Below are 13,546 nucleotides of genomic sequence, written 5' to 3'. Positions count from 1 at the left end.
GGTAATGTCCGATAGTAATCTACGTTTTGTGTCAATTGACCTTCGTTCGTCATGTACGCCATTCGATAAGGGCGATTATTAGAAGACGGTAATGTTGCGAATGTCGGTGTTATCGGACTCGTTGCTTTCATCGTTGTTGCTTCGCCGATTGTTCCGGCAAGCGGCATCGTCGATGTTGCCGAAATTTCGCTTGTTGGATTCTCTATTACTATCTCCATGTGGTGAGGGGCCTGCTGCTAGAGCCAGGTCGTTCTTGTTTTGCCGGCTCGCGAGCCGGTTGGCTGATCTCAAACAATTATTTCTCTTATTACTCGTGGTCGTCGGCTGTTTGGCGTTGAGTAACCGGACTCCAAGCTCTCGTCGTACGACAGGCTCACTTGCTGCGGTGGCTTTGCGTCTTCGTCATATGCCTCTTGGTAGGGAAGTCCTGACACATCGTACGGTGAATCTGCACACATTTTAAGTTGGAATTCAAGTTTCTTATCCAATTATTGTTAATCGACTTGAATCATTAATATTCATTCGCGTATTTACTCACCAACATGCTTCTGGGATTTAACAACCGTTGCGAAAGGCTCCGAGCAAAATTGTTGCCTGCTGGGATTGTGATTCTCTCTGTAATCGTCCCGCTGTGGCATGTAATGCTGATGAGCAGGATAATCAGACTCGGTCGTTGCATATCCACCAAGATCGTACGGTTGATTTATTCCATTTGCTGCTGCTGATTTCATCTGCCATATTGAATCCTGCGAGTTTACCGAACCACCGTTGTTCGAGTTTGAATAGCTGTTGTCCATGTATCCCATATTAACACCTGGATGATGGGAAGGAAACTTTTATTTAAATGATGCCCAGCGGTGAAGCAATTGGTTTTGGCAGCTTATGAGAACCGAAATAACCATCGCCATAGAAAAATAGTATTACCCATCGCGCATTAAGCTCCGGATTACGTGTTAGTTATTCAACATAAGCATAGCGATTCTCACCATTGATGTTGTGATTAGGCTGATGATAACCATAGCCGGGCTGGACATAAGCTGGTGTTTTGGAGTCCTCAAGAGCTAGAGCGTGATCGAGACTGTGTTCGAGGGCTTTGTTTTCGGCATAATATGGTGGCGGCGCTTGAGTTTGTTGTCCGTTTCCGGTTACAAGGCTTGGTCGGACGCTGTGACAAAAAGAAGCGGAAAATTCAAACTCATGAAGCTACGACGTGAAGCAGGCATCAAGTAAAAAAAATCTTTTGGAATCTATTTTTTCTTGTTAAAACGAAATATCGTAATATCACTAAGTTAGTAAGAAAAAGTTGCTATTTCCATTTCTCCATACTGGTGTTTCTGGAATGAGTTCACGAGTCATGTTGCTTTGAAAGAGGACGAGTTTCGAAATAGGAAACTTTTGTTTTTACAGAAGATTTCTGGTCATTATGCAAAATGATTTTGAAAGAGTTAACGAATCGTGTTTGAAAGATCATTCTGAATAAGCAAATTTTAAATGGAGGAATGCTCCGCAGAAAAGAAAATTTTCTCAAAAACGTTACATATGAAAACGCCTATGATTGTATATGTACATTTACATTCGAGAAGATCAACAGAAAATGAGAAGATAGAATATCAGAGAAGCAAAGCATCAAAACGTTCCAAGAATTGTTATAAAGTCAGAGGCGCTCTTTTATTTTAAAATAAAGTTTTTTTTTTTTTTTTTTTTTTTTTTTTTTTTAAATCGTAAACTCGTCGTCCGCGGTGAGCGCTTAAGAGTACCACAGTGAGTGTGTTTCTGCAACGAGCCCTCCGGAGAATGCACACGCAAGAGGACATCTCTGTCCTCTCTCGTCACTTGCTTTTTTTTTCGCTACCCTCCACATATAGTTGCTTCGATAGAGGATGCTCGTAAATCCAAGACCATGAAGAACAGCGACCCGGTTTATATGCTTTCCTCTTTTTTTTACGACGTATGAGTAAGAAAGAAAGGAGAAGAAAAAATAATGCATGCTCGATAAAGCTTATAACGCGATGACACGTAACTCATATTCATACAAGCCTCGAGAAGAAGCAGACCCGACGTTATGCGTGATCGAGCATGTGAAAAATCGATACCGTCACAACCTCTTTGTTTGAAACAGTAAAAAAATATATTTTCCAGCCTCCTGAAGAGGGTGCGGCAACAAATTCACTCTGTGGATAAAGTTGAATAGAAGATTCAATCCCAATACTCAATCTATCTTGGAATTACGATAAGCATGTTTCGTGAAGAAACAATTTCAACTAAATAAGTAAATGCAAATAATTTATTATGATTCATTAACTAGAAAGCGATATTAGTTGTGATTATTTCATTTTTTGATGCCATATTCGTTTTTTTTCTCTAGTAAATTCTGAATTGAGTTGTAGAGGAAGTTTTGGATTGTTCGACATGCCAAAATTATTGGAAAATCTAAGTTTTGTTGGGGTCCTTAGTTCTGTTGAAAAATGAAGATTGTTTTTTGTTCATCAAGAGTTTATATACAGGAACGATAAATTGAAAAGAGAAGAAAGAACATAAGAAAGACCGTGATCGTTCAGTGAGGATTTTCCGTGCAGATTGCTTTGAGCGCACTCGACGAGAACATCGTTGACACCATTTTTTTCTGCATTTAGAAAAAAAAGGTACAAAAAAGTGGAAAGGGCTTCGAAAAGATCTCGAGGTGCCGAAGCGGAGAATTTTCTTTCTTCATGCTTCCTCTCTCTTTCTCTGTGTGCATTATCGCTCGCTCGTTTTTTCATCGTTTTTCGTAAATCTCCCCTTCCCTTGTCTCTCACATCGAGGAGTCTCACAATCCGGAAAGACGAGACTTCCATTTTACGGTTTACGGGCCTTCGATATAGCTCACGAGAGGCAGTATCTTTGCGGAGATGAGGAAAACGACGGGGGAGAGTAAAAAGGAAGGAAGCTTGTGGATCGAAGACAAATAAAAGGGTTGAGGGTAAAAATAAGGGAGAAAGGGAGATTGAAAGGACCGATGACTTATATCCGCTCGTTTTAAATGCGAAGATCAAAATGCCTCAAAGCTCTTCTTGCTAGAGTATTAGCATCAGGAAAATAGAAATAAAAATCTTTCATAGAGAAAGTGAAACTTACGCGTTAGAGTCCATTTCATAGTCCTTGGCTTTGGCAGCATGTTTTCTTCGGCAACGACAGAAAAGCAGAAGCAAAGCAGCAAAGAGGAGGAAAACTGCTCCACTCACGACCAGAGCTATAAGGGTTGGTGTCGCCAAAGCACCGGCCTTAGCAAAGTACGGCGGTCCGACTATATTAAAAAAAAAAACAAACGTCCTGATTCAGTACTATTAATAGGTTGTGGACTTCGATTGGAAAAATGCCACTACTACCACTTTTCGAGAGCTTTTCGTATATCGGCAATTGAATGAATCTCATTTTTTTTTCCATTCGTACGCAGCATCAATGTAATTTTGTTCGATTCTTACGAGGGTCCTCAAAAGAATTTATTTGCTAGCATTGAATGCTTGTAAAAATGAAATTTTCCATCGTTTAAAAAAATTCACTGCTTTTTATTGTGTTTTTATTATGAAACCGGACTCTTAATAGTCATGCATACTGTTGTATGTTCAATGTATGCGTCTTATGTATTTAAAAAAAATCAGCATCCAAGTAGCAGCAATTATGAAAATGATTATTTTCATATTCTTAAGTAAGTGAATTTTTCCAATGCCATTCGAGGCATGATGTGTAATGAATAAAGGTATTGATGTGTACAAATAAAGAGAAAAGTTCCGAAACTTACTTTTAGCTTCGGCGTACTCTCCGCATTTCTGACGATCAAGTTTAAGGCAAAGTCGTACCCTGATGCGCGAATTGATATCGGAAATGTCGCGGCGATCAAGGGGAGCTTCTCTTTGTGTGGGCGCACTTCCAAGTACCTCAAGGTGCCAGTTTTCGATAATTTTCCAAGCATCGGGCGATCCATCTTCAGATCTTTCGATCAAAGCAACGAGAGCCAAACACGTTGCACCGACATTTATGGCTAGATTGCCACTCTCAGGATCGTAAGTGACGCGCAGAGGAGTCGGGATTTTAGCGACGGCGGTTGTCTCGGTCACTTCGTCCGAATAATCAGAACTATTGTGGGTATTGTAGGCTTTTACTTTGAAAGTATACGTTTGATGTTGCTCGAGGTCGGTTATGTTGCAGGGATTGGAACGACCGCAATCAACTTCTTGCCATTGTCCAGCTGGTCCACGGGGTGGTGCACAATCAGGTGCAACGACTTCATCCTCAGCGGGTATACGGCGATAAAACACATAATATCTGGTGATTGGTAGACCACCATCAAAGCCAACTTCCCAGGCAAGAGCAACGTGGGTTGGGGCAACGATCACGGCTGTTACGTTCGTAGGCTTTTCAGGCGCACCCTTACGTTGAAGTTTTATACTCGAATTGCCAAAGCCTTGTAAATTGTTAGCTCTGCATGTGTATTCGCCGTAATCTGACTCTTTGATGTCGCTTATCTTCAACACAGACGTGTAGATATCGTCCGAATCGCCCATTGTCGAGATCTCATAGTGCCCATCGCTCGATGAGCGCTGCAGCGATGCTGGGCTGTTCGTAAAGATCCATTGAAATTCGGGCTTCGGCCAAGCCTGTACTTTGCATTCGACGCTCGCAACTTCGCCGACGCTAGCCGCAACTTTATCGTGTTTGTGTAATACGATTGGTGCGTGCTCAACCTTGAGCATCATAGTTGACTCGACCCTCTTGACTTCGTTCTCAAATCGACAGGTATATTTGCCGCGATCAGTCGCCACTATCTTGTCAGTTTGGGGCCTCGCGTGACCGAGGAAACTCAGCGTAGAGTTTACGGTTATCACGTTACCGTGCCCCGTTGATGATGAAGTCTTGACACTGTACCGACTTTCATCTGCAGTGAGCATCGCGTCGTTCTTCAACCAAACCACTACTGGCATAGGTTTCCCTTGAGCTACGCACGACACCATGAACGACGACTCGCCGATTCTGTAATCGATAAGATCAAACGTTAATTTCAATGTTCAAATTATGTATTTGGATATGCGCGTGTGTGTCGATGATAGTTTAAAAAATCGAACGAAAATAAATATATGGTCGTTGCTAGTGCAAAATCCCGGTCGTTACACGGTATCTCTTGTGTAACTAGGCGGTATTTGCAGTAGCATCAGCGACATCGGATTTGTAAATATTGAAACAAAGTTAATTTTTAACGCAAAAGAGTTTGCTTCGCAGTGAAAAGTTAAATAATGCGATTACGTAAGTTGCTGTGTCGACTCACTTTTTGGTGACGTGAGGTTGCAGTTTGGTGAGTATTTTGGGTGGTTGATAAACAGTAAGTCTGACATTGGCAGGCTCACTACTCCCAATTTCATTCCAAGCCTGACATTGATATCCACCGTCGCTACCAAGATGAACGTTCGGGATGACGAATTTTTGGCCAGATATTTCGGGCACCATCATCATGCTGCCATCTTCGCTTTCTTTCCACCATTTGTATTCAGGTACGGGATATCCAGCAGGGCTGGCTGTGCATGTCAAAATGACGCGGGAACCTTCGACCGCTACTGGTGACCCTGGTGTAACTCTGGCTGGTCCGGGCTTGTGTCTTACGCGAATGTTGACCATGGCGGTGGCCGAATAAAGTTGAGGTTCTCCGCCACTCGGGTGGATCGTGTTCGTGGCTCGACATGTGTAGTTGCCAGCTTGATCAGCGGTCACTCGTTGGAGTCTGAGAATTTTTCCAATTTGCCGAAATTCTGGTCTGCCTGTTCTGACCCATTCGATAATCGAGGGTTCCGGATTGGATGAAACGTTGCAGTGAACGTTGACGGTGTCTTCTACCTGAACAACGCGATAAGTGTCACCCTCGATGGCGACTCTCGGTGGATATAAGACATCAAGATAAAGGGAACCTTCGCCAGTCCGTCCAAGACCGTTATCAGCCTCGCACGTGTAATTTCCCGCATCTTGGAGCGTTACCTTCGGTATTCGGTGCTCGAAATTCGTCGCGACGAAGCTTTTGTCACGCAACCAACGCACCGTACCGACTCGTGGTTTCGATGCAACGTCACAGCGCAAAGTTACCGTACCGTTTGCCTCAACCTTCAACGGATTCGCGGGACCAACGCTGACACGAGGAAAATAGTTAACGTCAAGGATCACCGTCGCATTCAACGTGTGGCCTTCGAGCATGGCTCGGTTACGGACGACGCAATGAAAAACTGCACGATCGTCCTCCCTCCTTGGATTCAAAACTAGTGTACGTCCGGTGTGCAACACTTCGTTACTGTTGTCACGATACCATCGCACTTCAGGCTCCGGACTACCACCGTTTGTTTTACACTGCAATTCGAGAGTCTTATTCTCCGTCGCAGATGCCGATGTCGGCGATATCGAAGGCGGTCCGGGTGCTCTTAACACAGTTAGCGTCACATTTTTGTGATAAAGATTAACTCCGCTGCCGCTCACTTTTACCCTGCACTCGTATTTTCCGTTGTTGCTCTCGTACGATACGTTCAGAATTTCAAGATCGTATTGCCCCTTGTTCAGATCCATATGCACCCGATAATTCGGTGACAATGCCTTGTCATCGATCGCCGCATTGTCGTGATAATTGTTCATATGAGTTAACCAAAAGCTCGTCGCGTTCTCTCGTACCGGTGGGAAACGGCATTTCAAAGTTACGGTTTTACCCTCGTGCGTATCCACCTCCGTCTCCTCGACAGCCCCCACACTCGTTAGTGCTGAAATGAAAAATAGAGGTTCGCCATTAGTCCCATTGTGGCTTGCAATATTTACTTGTTTGGTATCCTCAATATATTCAATTCAAAGAGGTTTCCCTGTTCTAGCAACTTCGTTATTTCATTCAATTCGTATTCAAAACCAGACATCGTAGACATTTTTAAACCATTTTTTTAACGAACGAGCAATAAAAATTTACTGCTCGTTTCGATTCACTTCATTTGCATATGGGGCATTCCATGTCAAATCAGCCACTCCAAAACTTTTGAATTTTTCATTTGGTTCAAAATTTTTCACGTTGTTATAACCATTGAAAGGAACTCTCTTGATTTTTTCCGGAATTTTTAGTCCATTGGATAATGAGTTATGATTTTTGGAAAAAAATAGACGATTTACGATCGGCATTCGAGGATGCTCATGGTTCTTTGCTTAAAAACTGCGAAAAATTGATTAAAATCTACACCAATAATTTTTTCAAAAATATCTTCGAAAAGAACAGAAAAAAACACTCAAGTTTAAAAAAAAAGTTCAATTCGGCCCATTTTTTGGAAAGTTATGGGGGAAAGAAAAAAAAATCTCTATGCTTTTTTAAATCATAACTTATTATCCAATCCACTAAAAATTCTGGAAAAAATCAAGAGAGCTCCTTTCAATGGGTATAACAACCTGAAAAATTTTGAACCAAATCAAAAATCCAAAAGTTTTGAAGTGGCTGATATATGACGTGGAATGCCCCATGTATCATTTTTCTTCACTTCCAATTAATTCCTGTAATAAAATCATTCTTGTTCGAAAAGAAATCATATCGGCGCTAATTATGAGGATGAGAAAAGGAGAATTGAACGATAGATTAAGTAACATTTTGTCTGCGTGTGATTTTAATCGTTGCAAGCAAATCGTTTAGCTCTCTTTTAACAACTGTTCAGGTTCCTAGACTGGAGGAATAATCAGCGAGTGCGAATGGAAGAAGCATTGTTATGGAAAATCGATACAAATGTTATGGTTCGTCATGTATATATGCAGGGAAATTCTCGTGGGCATTGTATATGCTCACCTCCATTAAGATAAAAGAACGAGGCCCGTAGCTCGATAATGGATTGTAAAAAAATTTATAATTTGTTGTATAAAGGAGCTAAGTTTGAAGGAAATGAAAGGCTACGAAAAAAAAAACTTAACGGTGGTTTCTTTTGAGTTAACGAGAGCTTAAATTACGGGTTTATAGGTGCCTCGATACAAGGGCTTTTTTTATCCCACGCAACTTTAACACAATTACATGCATATATAGTTCAACGCTATAGACATATATCATCCTTTATATTACTTATGATACGACACCAACGATCCCACAATGTTTTATAGAGTGCTATTTTTCTTTAAATTATAAAGAAGGAATATCGCGTCCTCATGAATAATAAATGATGGAATTGGACGATTTCTTTTATACGCTATATATTTAATTAAATATTATCTTGAAACCGTATATATAAATACACGTAATTAAGTAAGCAAAGGTACGAAATGGATGTGCTAGAAACTTGTTTTTCATTGTTAATGAATGCAGAATTAGTCTATCAATAAAATATGAATACAATGCTCATTTGATGAGGCTGTGATTTCTCAAACTTTCCAACGAACCACCGCATATTGCCGTGGCAATTTCATTACCGAGAATCAACGAAATTTTCGTAAGTAATCAGTGAACATAATAAATGAAAAATGAAAATCCTTATCGAAGTATATATATATTGGGTGGTTGCAGCTATTATAATCTTCCTCTCGGTTATAGAAAAGGATGAATCAAAAATAATTAATTCGTCAGAATCAATGGAAAGATGACAAACCTCTAAAAGCCGATATTTATTTTCGGAAATCGGATAAAATTGACTGTGGGAAAATGAAAAAAAAGCTTGCATTGAATTTAGAAACCTCGCGATGTTTATTATTAGTTGGAAAAGTACCAAAGGGATGCTCGGAAAGAGAGCAGATTTAGGGAGATCGAATTCTCTTCTCGAGTACGTAAAAATTAACACCCTCGAAATTCTTCGTAGCCGACCCAGTGAACGTTGTCTAAGCTTTTTCTTTTATTTTTATTCCCACGTATGGAGTATAATGGGAGTTGAAATTTCCACCGATGGGTCATACGAAGCATGAGAAAGAAACAGGGCACAAGTGAAAGAAAACGATAATATGGGAGGAAAAATCGACAATGATATCCTCTTCATCGCGCATAAAATATCAAGTCCCGGGTGGCGGAATGGGACCGAGAGCGATATCGTTCCTCCCATCCGCGATCTTGACTTTTCTTTTGTGTTAATCAAGTAAGGGGAGTCTTTGGAGACGAAGAAACAAGAACCATCTCTGCCTGGTTCTCACTTGCCCTGTCTCCAGCTCTTCTTTTCTCTGAAGATCAAGTGACTAACCGTGAGGCGGGAGAAGACCAGAAGACATCGGAGGAGACCAAAATATCTCACGGGGATCGCCAACGTCACCGTCAGGTGAAATCTTATACCTGAACGTTGCTATTTTTGGCCTCATCGTTTTTTTTTTCTCGAAAATATCATTGCACGTATAACAAAAAGATAATCCAAATTTCATCCCATTTAACACTCTCAGACGGTATGAGGCTGAAGTTTGCAACGTTGGAGTCCAACGAAATGAGCGAAAAAAACGTTTGTAATTCACCAATTTTTTATTTCACGAATCGTTGGTGCAGCTTGAAAAACTACGAATCGCAAATTTGGCAGGGAACAAAATAGGAGAATTACTGGAATTATTGGAGAGTTTTTTTCGATCATTTCGTTGGACTCCAACGTTGGAAACTTCATCGTCATCAGACGGTAATCAACACATTTTGGAAGAATCCTTTTTAATTAAAGGATTTGATCACACGACAAATTATGTTTTTTGGTGCATAGACTAAATAGAGCATGACCAATATCTTTCAGGTTTTACTTCTTCAATATCGAAGAATATGAATCCATACAGCAGACCCAGAAAGAATATTGCAAAACACAGTATCACAGATATTTCTTTAATTTATCTCTTCGCAAAAAGATTTCTCTCGATGAGAGTAAGAGTGATGTATAAGGTGGAATGTACTCTTTGACTATAGTTTCTCTGCTTCCACATCGAACGTTTTCCCCATTCAGCTCTTTTTTCTATCCTTCTATTGTAATGGGTTGCTCCTTATAGCTGTTCGACGAGTCGAAAAAATTCTGCGCACACCGATATAGAAAACCATACGAAATTGTGAAGCAGAGCTTTTTATCGAATTCGTTCTTGGAATCGCATAGAATGCATTTCATCAAAAGAATGAAAATGTATACCAGCAGACCGTATCAAAGTCGGGAAATAAAAAAAGAACGAAAGACCGAATAGACGTTCGGGAAAGATTCCAATCAACGAAGCTCTATCCATAAGTGCGTATATGTATGCGTGTGTATATACGTGGTGCAGAGTTCGCTTGATTGAAGTCACATGTACACACGTCGTCGAAACTTCGAAATGAGTTTTTGTACGAGGGTTTCGCCAAGCTATATAAACGTTGACTTTTTCGTTTCGCGTGGATAAAAATCATTCACGCCGTTTAAAAAAACACTCGAGCTTGGCATCGTCTTTTTTCATCTCTGTTCAATCAGTTTCTTCTTATCGAAATTCTTGTGCGAACATGTAAAAAGATAACTTTGAAAGAATTGTGGTTTTTTCTCAATTTGTTTTTACGCAATCTTCGAGACGAATTTTCATCAATTTTTTCTTACGTTTCAATTTATCCTCAGACTACGTTACAACTGTAGGGTTCTCGAAATAAAAAAGACGGAAAGAAACATGCGGAGACAACGAGAGCGAGAAAATGGCATTTTTTTTGTATCTCGCAAAGACCCTTGTTTTCCTGAATGTTTCAAAGGTATTTTGGAATCAACATATCACTGAAAAACCTGCGGAAAATCAACGTGTTGAAAGATGATCGATGAGAATAGTCGTGGAGGACCGAAAGAAAAAAAAGTTTTTCTTCGCTGCAGATTTACCGGTTGATCGAACGAGCTGAGAACGTACAAGGTACCGTTCATCTCGAGAATCAAGAAAACATCGTAGGGACGATGGTATAGTATTTACAGAGGAGTGACTGGTCAGATTGAGTCACGAAAATGATTAAACGAATCCACTACCGTCACTCGCATGAAATTTAAAACGGAACTCAATTTTATTGTTATGATATTAACTCGGTCAAGTCGGAATTATTCCCCCCGAAAAAAGTCTCCGGAAGTGGGCATGACGAAAATAGAACAGCCTTCTTTTGGTTATGGATCTCAACTTCCAATATTAGTCAGAGGAGGAGCGAAGAATATGCTATAATTGTTGGTAAATTTTAAACAAGCATCTAAAAACAAAATGGAACCAGAATTTTTTAAATTGAATCGCGTGAAGTGAACTTTTGATTTACATATTTTTCATTCACCCATAAAAACAAGCTACAAACATTTTTTGTATTGAATGTCTTCGTACAAATACGCGGCGGTGTGCGTCAATATGTAGGCTCATTGGGATATACGTAAGTATAGATACATGTGTCAAATGGTCCCAACGGCACACGTGAATGTGGGTCATCCAATGGGTCGTATAACGGTACGAGAAGAGTTAACTCTGGATATTCGTGCGTATGTACCTTACGTGTACACAACACACGAGTCAACCACGAACTTAGAACTAACGTTAGTCCCGTGGCTTTTACTCGGCCTCATCTCGGCTTGATCTTTCTCTATCTCTCTTCCTCGCGCGCGATATCTCACGCGCTTTTCCCTCACTCGCGTTAACTACTGATGTAACAACCGCATCGTGACCGTTGCCATTTTGCGATCGTATACTTTATAGCAAGGATTAGTGCGGGCTCATAACGAGAAGTTACAAGTGGGAGCATCTGTACAGATATACAGATATAGCCAAATGTCAAACAAATTTTATCTCGAAAATGCCACGGTATTCAAGATAGACGTATCATCGAGAGTCATTTGCATAATGGTACATCAGTTTTTGACAGGTCTTTTAACATGAAAAATTCAGTGAGACGAATAAATATGATCATGGGGGAAAATCAGAACGGAAATTCATCGAACGCTACCAGAATATGGTAGAATTATTTATTTTCAGAGTTGTATTATTTCAAAAAATGGTTATAAATGTGGCAAAAATAAGTATTTCATGCTGAACGTTATGAATTCATTTGTTTAATAGCAGCATGTGGTTTTGGAACACGGTTTTAGGAAAACGGTCTAGCATGCAAACGCTCCCTCATGCACATGGATACAAGTATATGTTCATTACAGAGGGGAGATAGAAATTTGCTTATATATGTGATTTAAACGATATTGGGGCGCATGTCAATGAATCATTCGCGAAATTCTCCTCCGCATAGGTGAACCACGGGGAGCCTGTATGGTCGGAAAACAATGAAATCCGGACTCCAAAATCCGATCTCTAACGGGTCATCAAACATGTGCGATAATTCAGCACGTAGAATATATAATTAGGATGAAAGAGAGAATATATATAGTCAATTCATCAGCATTTCCTGTCATACGAACCACTGTACGAACGATATTACATTTTTTGCATTTTGCCCAAATGTGGGGAGGAATAAGCTCCCTTTGAGAGATGACGATGCACTGGAAATAAGGGATTTCAAGATCTCGTCAAAGGAGGTTGTGGAAATATTTCTCCGAAATCCTTGCCGTGGATAGCGCGTACAAAGAAGAATGAAAAATATAGGCTTGGCGATAAAGAAAGTCGTTGAGGATCTATTGAACGTGGTTCTAAGCGAAGAGTCCCTTTTTATTCCTTCAGTATCCATTTTCCATTCGTTCTCCGATCGTTTTCTGTCCTATTCTCTATATATTCATTTTACGATTCATCCAAGGAGCAATTCTCAACGTCGATTTGTGCCGATTCGCTAATGACTTGGAGTTCCTGAGAGCTGGAATGATCTTGGACATCGTCACAACGACGAGAACGAGAAAACGTGCTTACGACAATTTTCTATCTTCTCTTGGGAGACGAAATCGGAGAAAAAGAAATGAACGGGGAATGCGTAGGAATTTTCGACCCAGCAGCCATGGATAAGTTCGATGAAAACCGGCAGACGCTGTTGAGAGAAGTGTGTCGATATAACTGTTGTGTTTTTATCGTTTTTTCTCAAGATAGCCAATTATGAACTCGTCAATCCCATGTTTGAGGGAAAATGGATGTGCGGCAAAGAACTTTAGTGTCTTAAGTAACAGAAATTACGGGATTTTTATATTCTCTTAAGAAGATCTGAAACTGAATATATACAAACTAAATAACAAACGAAGAAACCGTTGGTCAGTATGTTTTCTTGTTCTGTGGCTGAAACACGTCTTCATCGAGTCTAGTCCTTCGCAAAGACGTGACTTCAGGCATGTGGCTATTCCAGGTAAAACGACAGTCAGGCGATGAGGGAATAAACAGGGAACAAGCATGTAGAAAGAAGAAATTCTAAAGGTGCTGCGTTAAGATATTCTCGCTGGAAGTTGACGTCAGAATATGAGAGAGGAGGAGGGAGAGAGAGAGGAAAAAGAGAGGTGGAAATACACGAAACAGAAGAAGCGAGAAAGAATGAGAGAGTGAGGGAGAGCTCTGCGTCGAAAGCCTCTAGGCGAGAAGAGATCCCAGAACAACCGAGAGTCATCAAGATGGCCGTCACGTATGAATAATTTAATTTGTTTTTTTTCCCTACGGTAAAGCCAGTAAAGTCTTTTTTTAATCATCGACT

General features: G+C 40.5%; 1 protein-coding gene across 2 annotated transcripts in view; it reads right to left on the bottom strand.

The window, feature by feature from the left end:
• Positions 1-287: 287 nt before the first annotated feature.
• Positions 288-13,546, bottom strand: part of ed (echinoid) — a 288,562-nt gene continuing 275,303 nt past the window's right edge. For both annotated transcript variants that reach the window (XM_043410992.1, XM_043410993.1), the window contains exons 2-7: positions 5,300-6,764; positions 3,779-5,007; positions 3,115-3,283; positions 987-1,165; positions 539-814; positions 288-448 (exon numbers count right to left, since the gene is read on the bottom strand). In XM_043410992.1, the coding sequence (XP_043266927.1) occupies positions 288-448; positions 539-814; positions 987-1,165; positions 3,115-3,283; positions 3,779-5,007; positions 5,300-6,764 (3,479 nt within the window). The remainder of the gene's footprint in view (positions 449-538; positions 815-986; positions 1,166-3,114; positions 3,284-3,778; positions 5,008-5,299; positions 6,765-13,546) is intronic.

This window comes from Venturia canescens, chromosome 2, assembly GCF_019457755.1.
Source record: "Venturia canescens isolate UGA chromosome 2, ASM1945775v1, whole genome shotgun sequence".
Classification (NCBI taxonomy): Eukaryota; Metazoa; Arthropoda; class Insecta; order Hymenoptera; family Ichneumonidae; genus Venturia; species Venturia canescens.
This window is presented reverse-complemented; position numbering and strand designations above follow the sequence as displayed.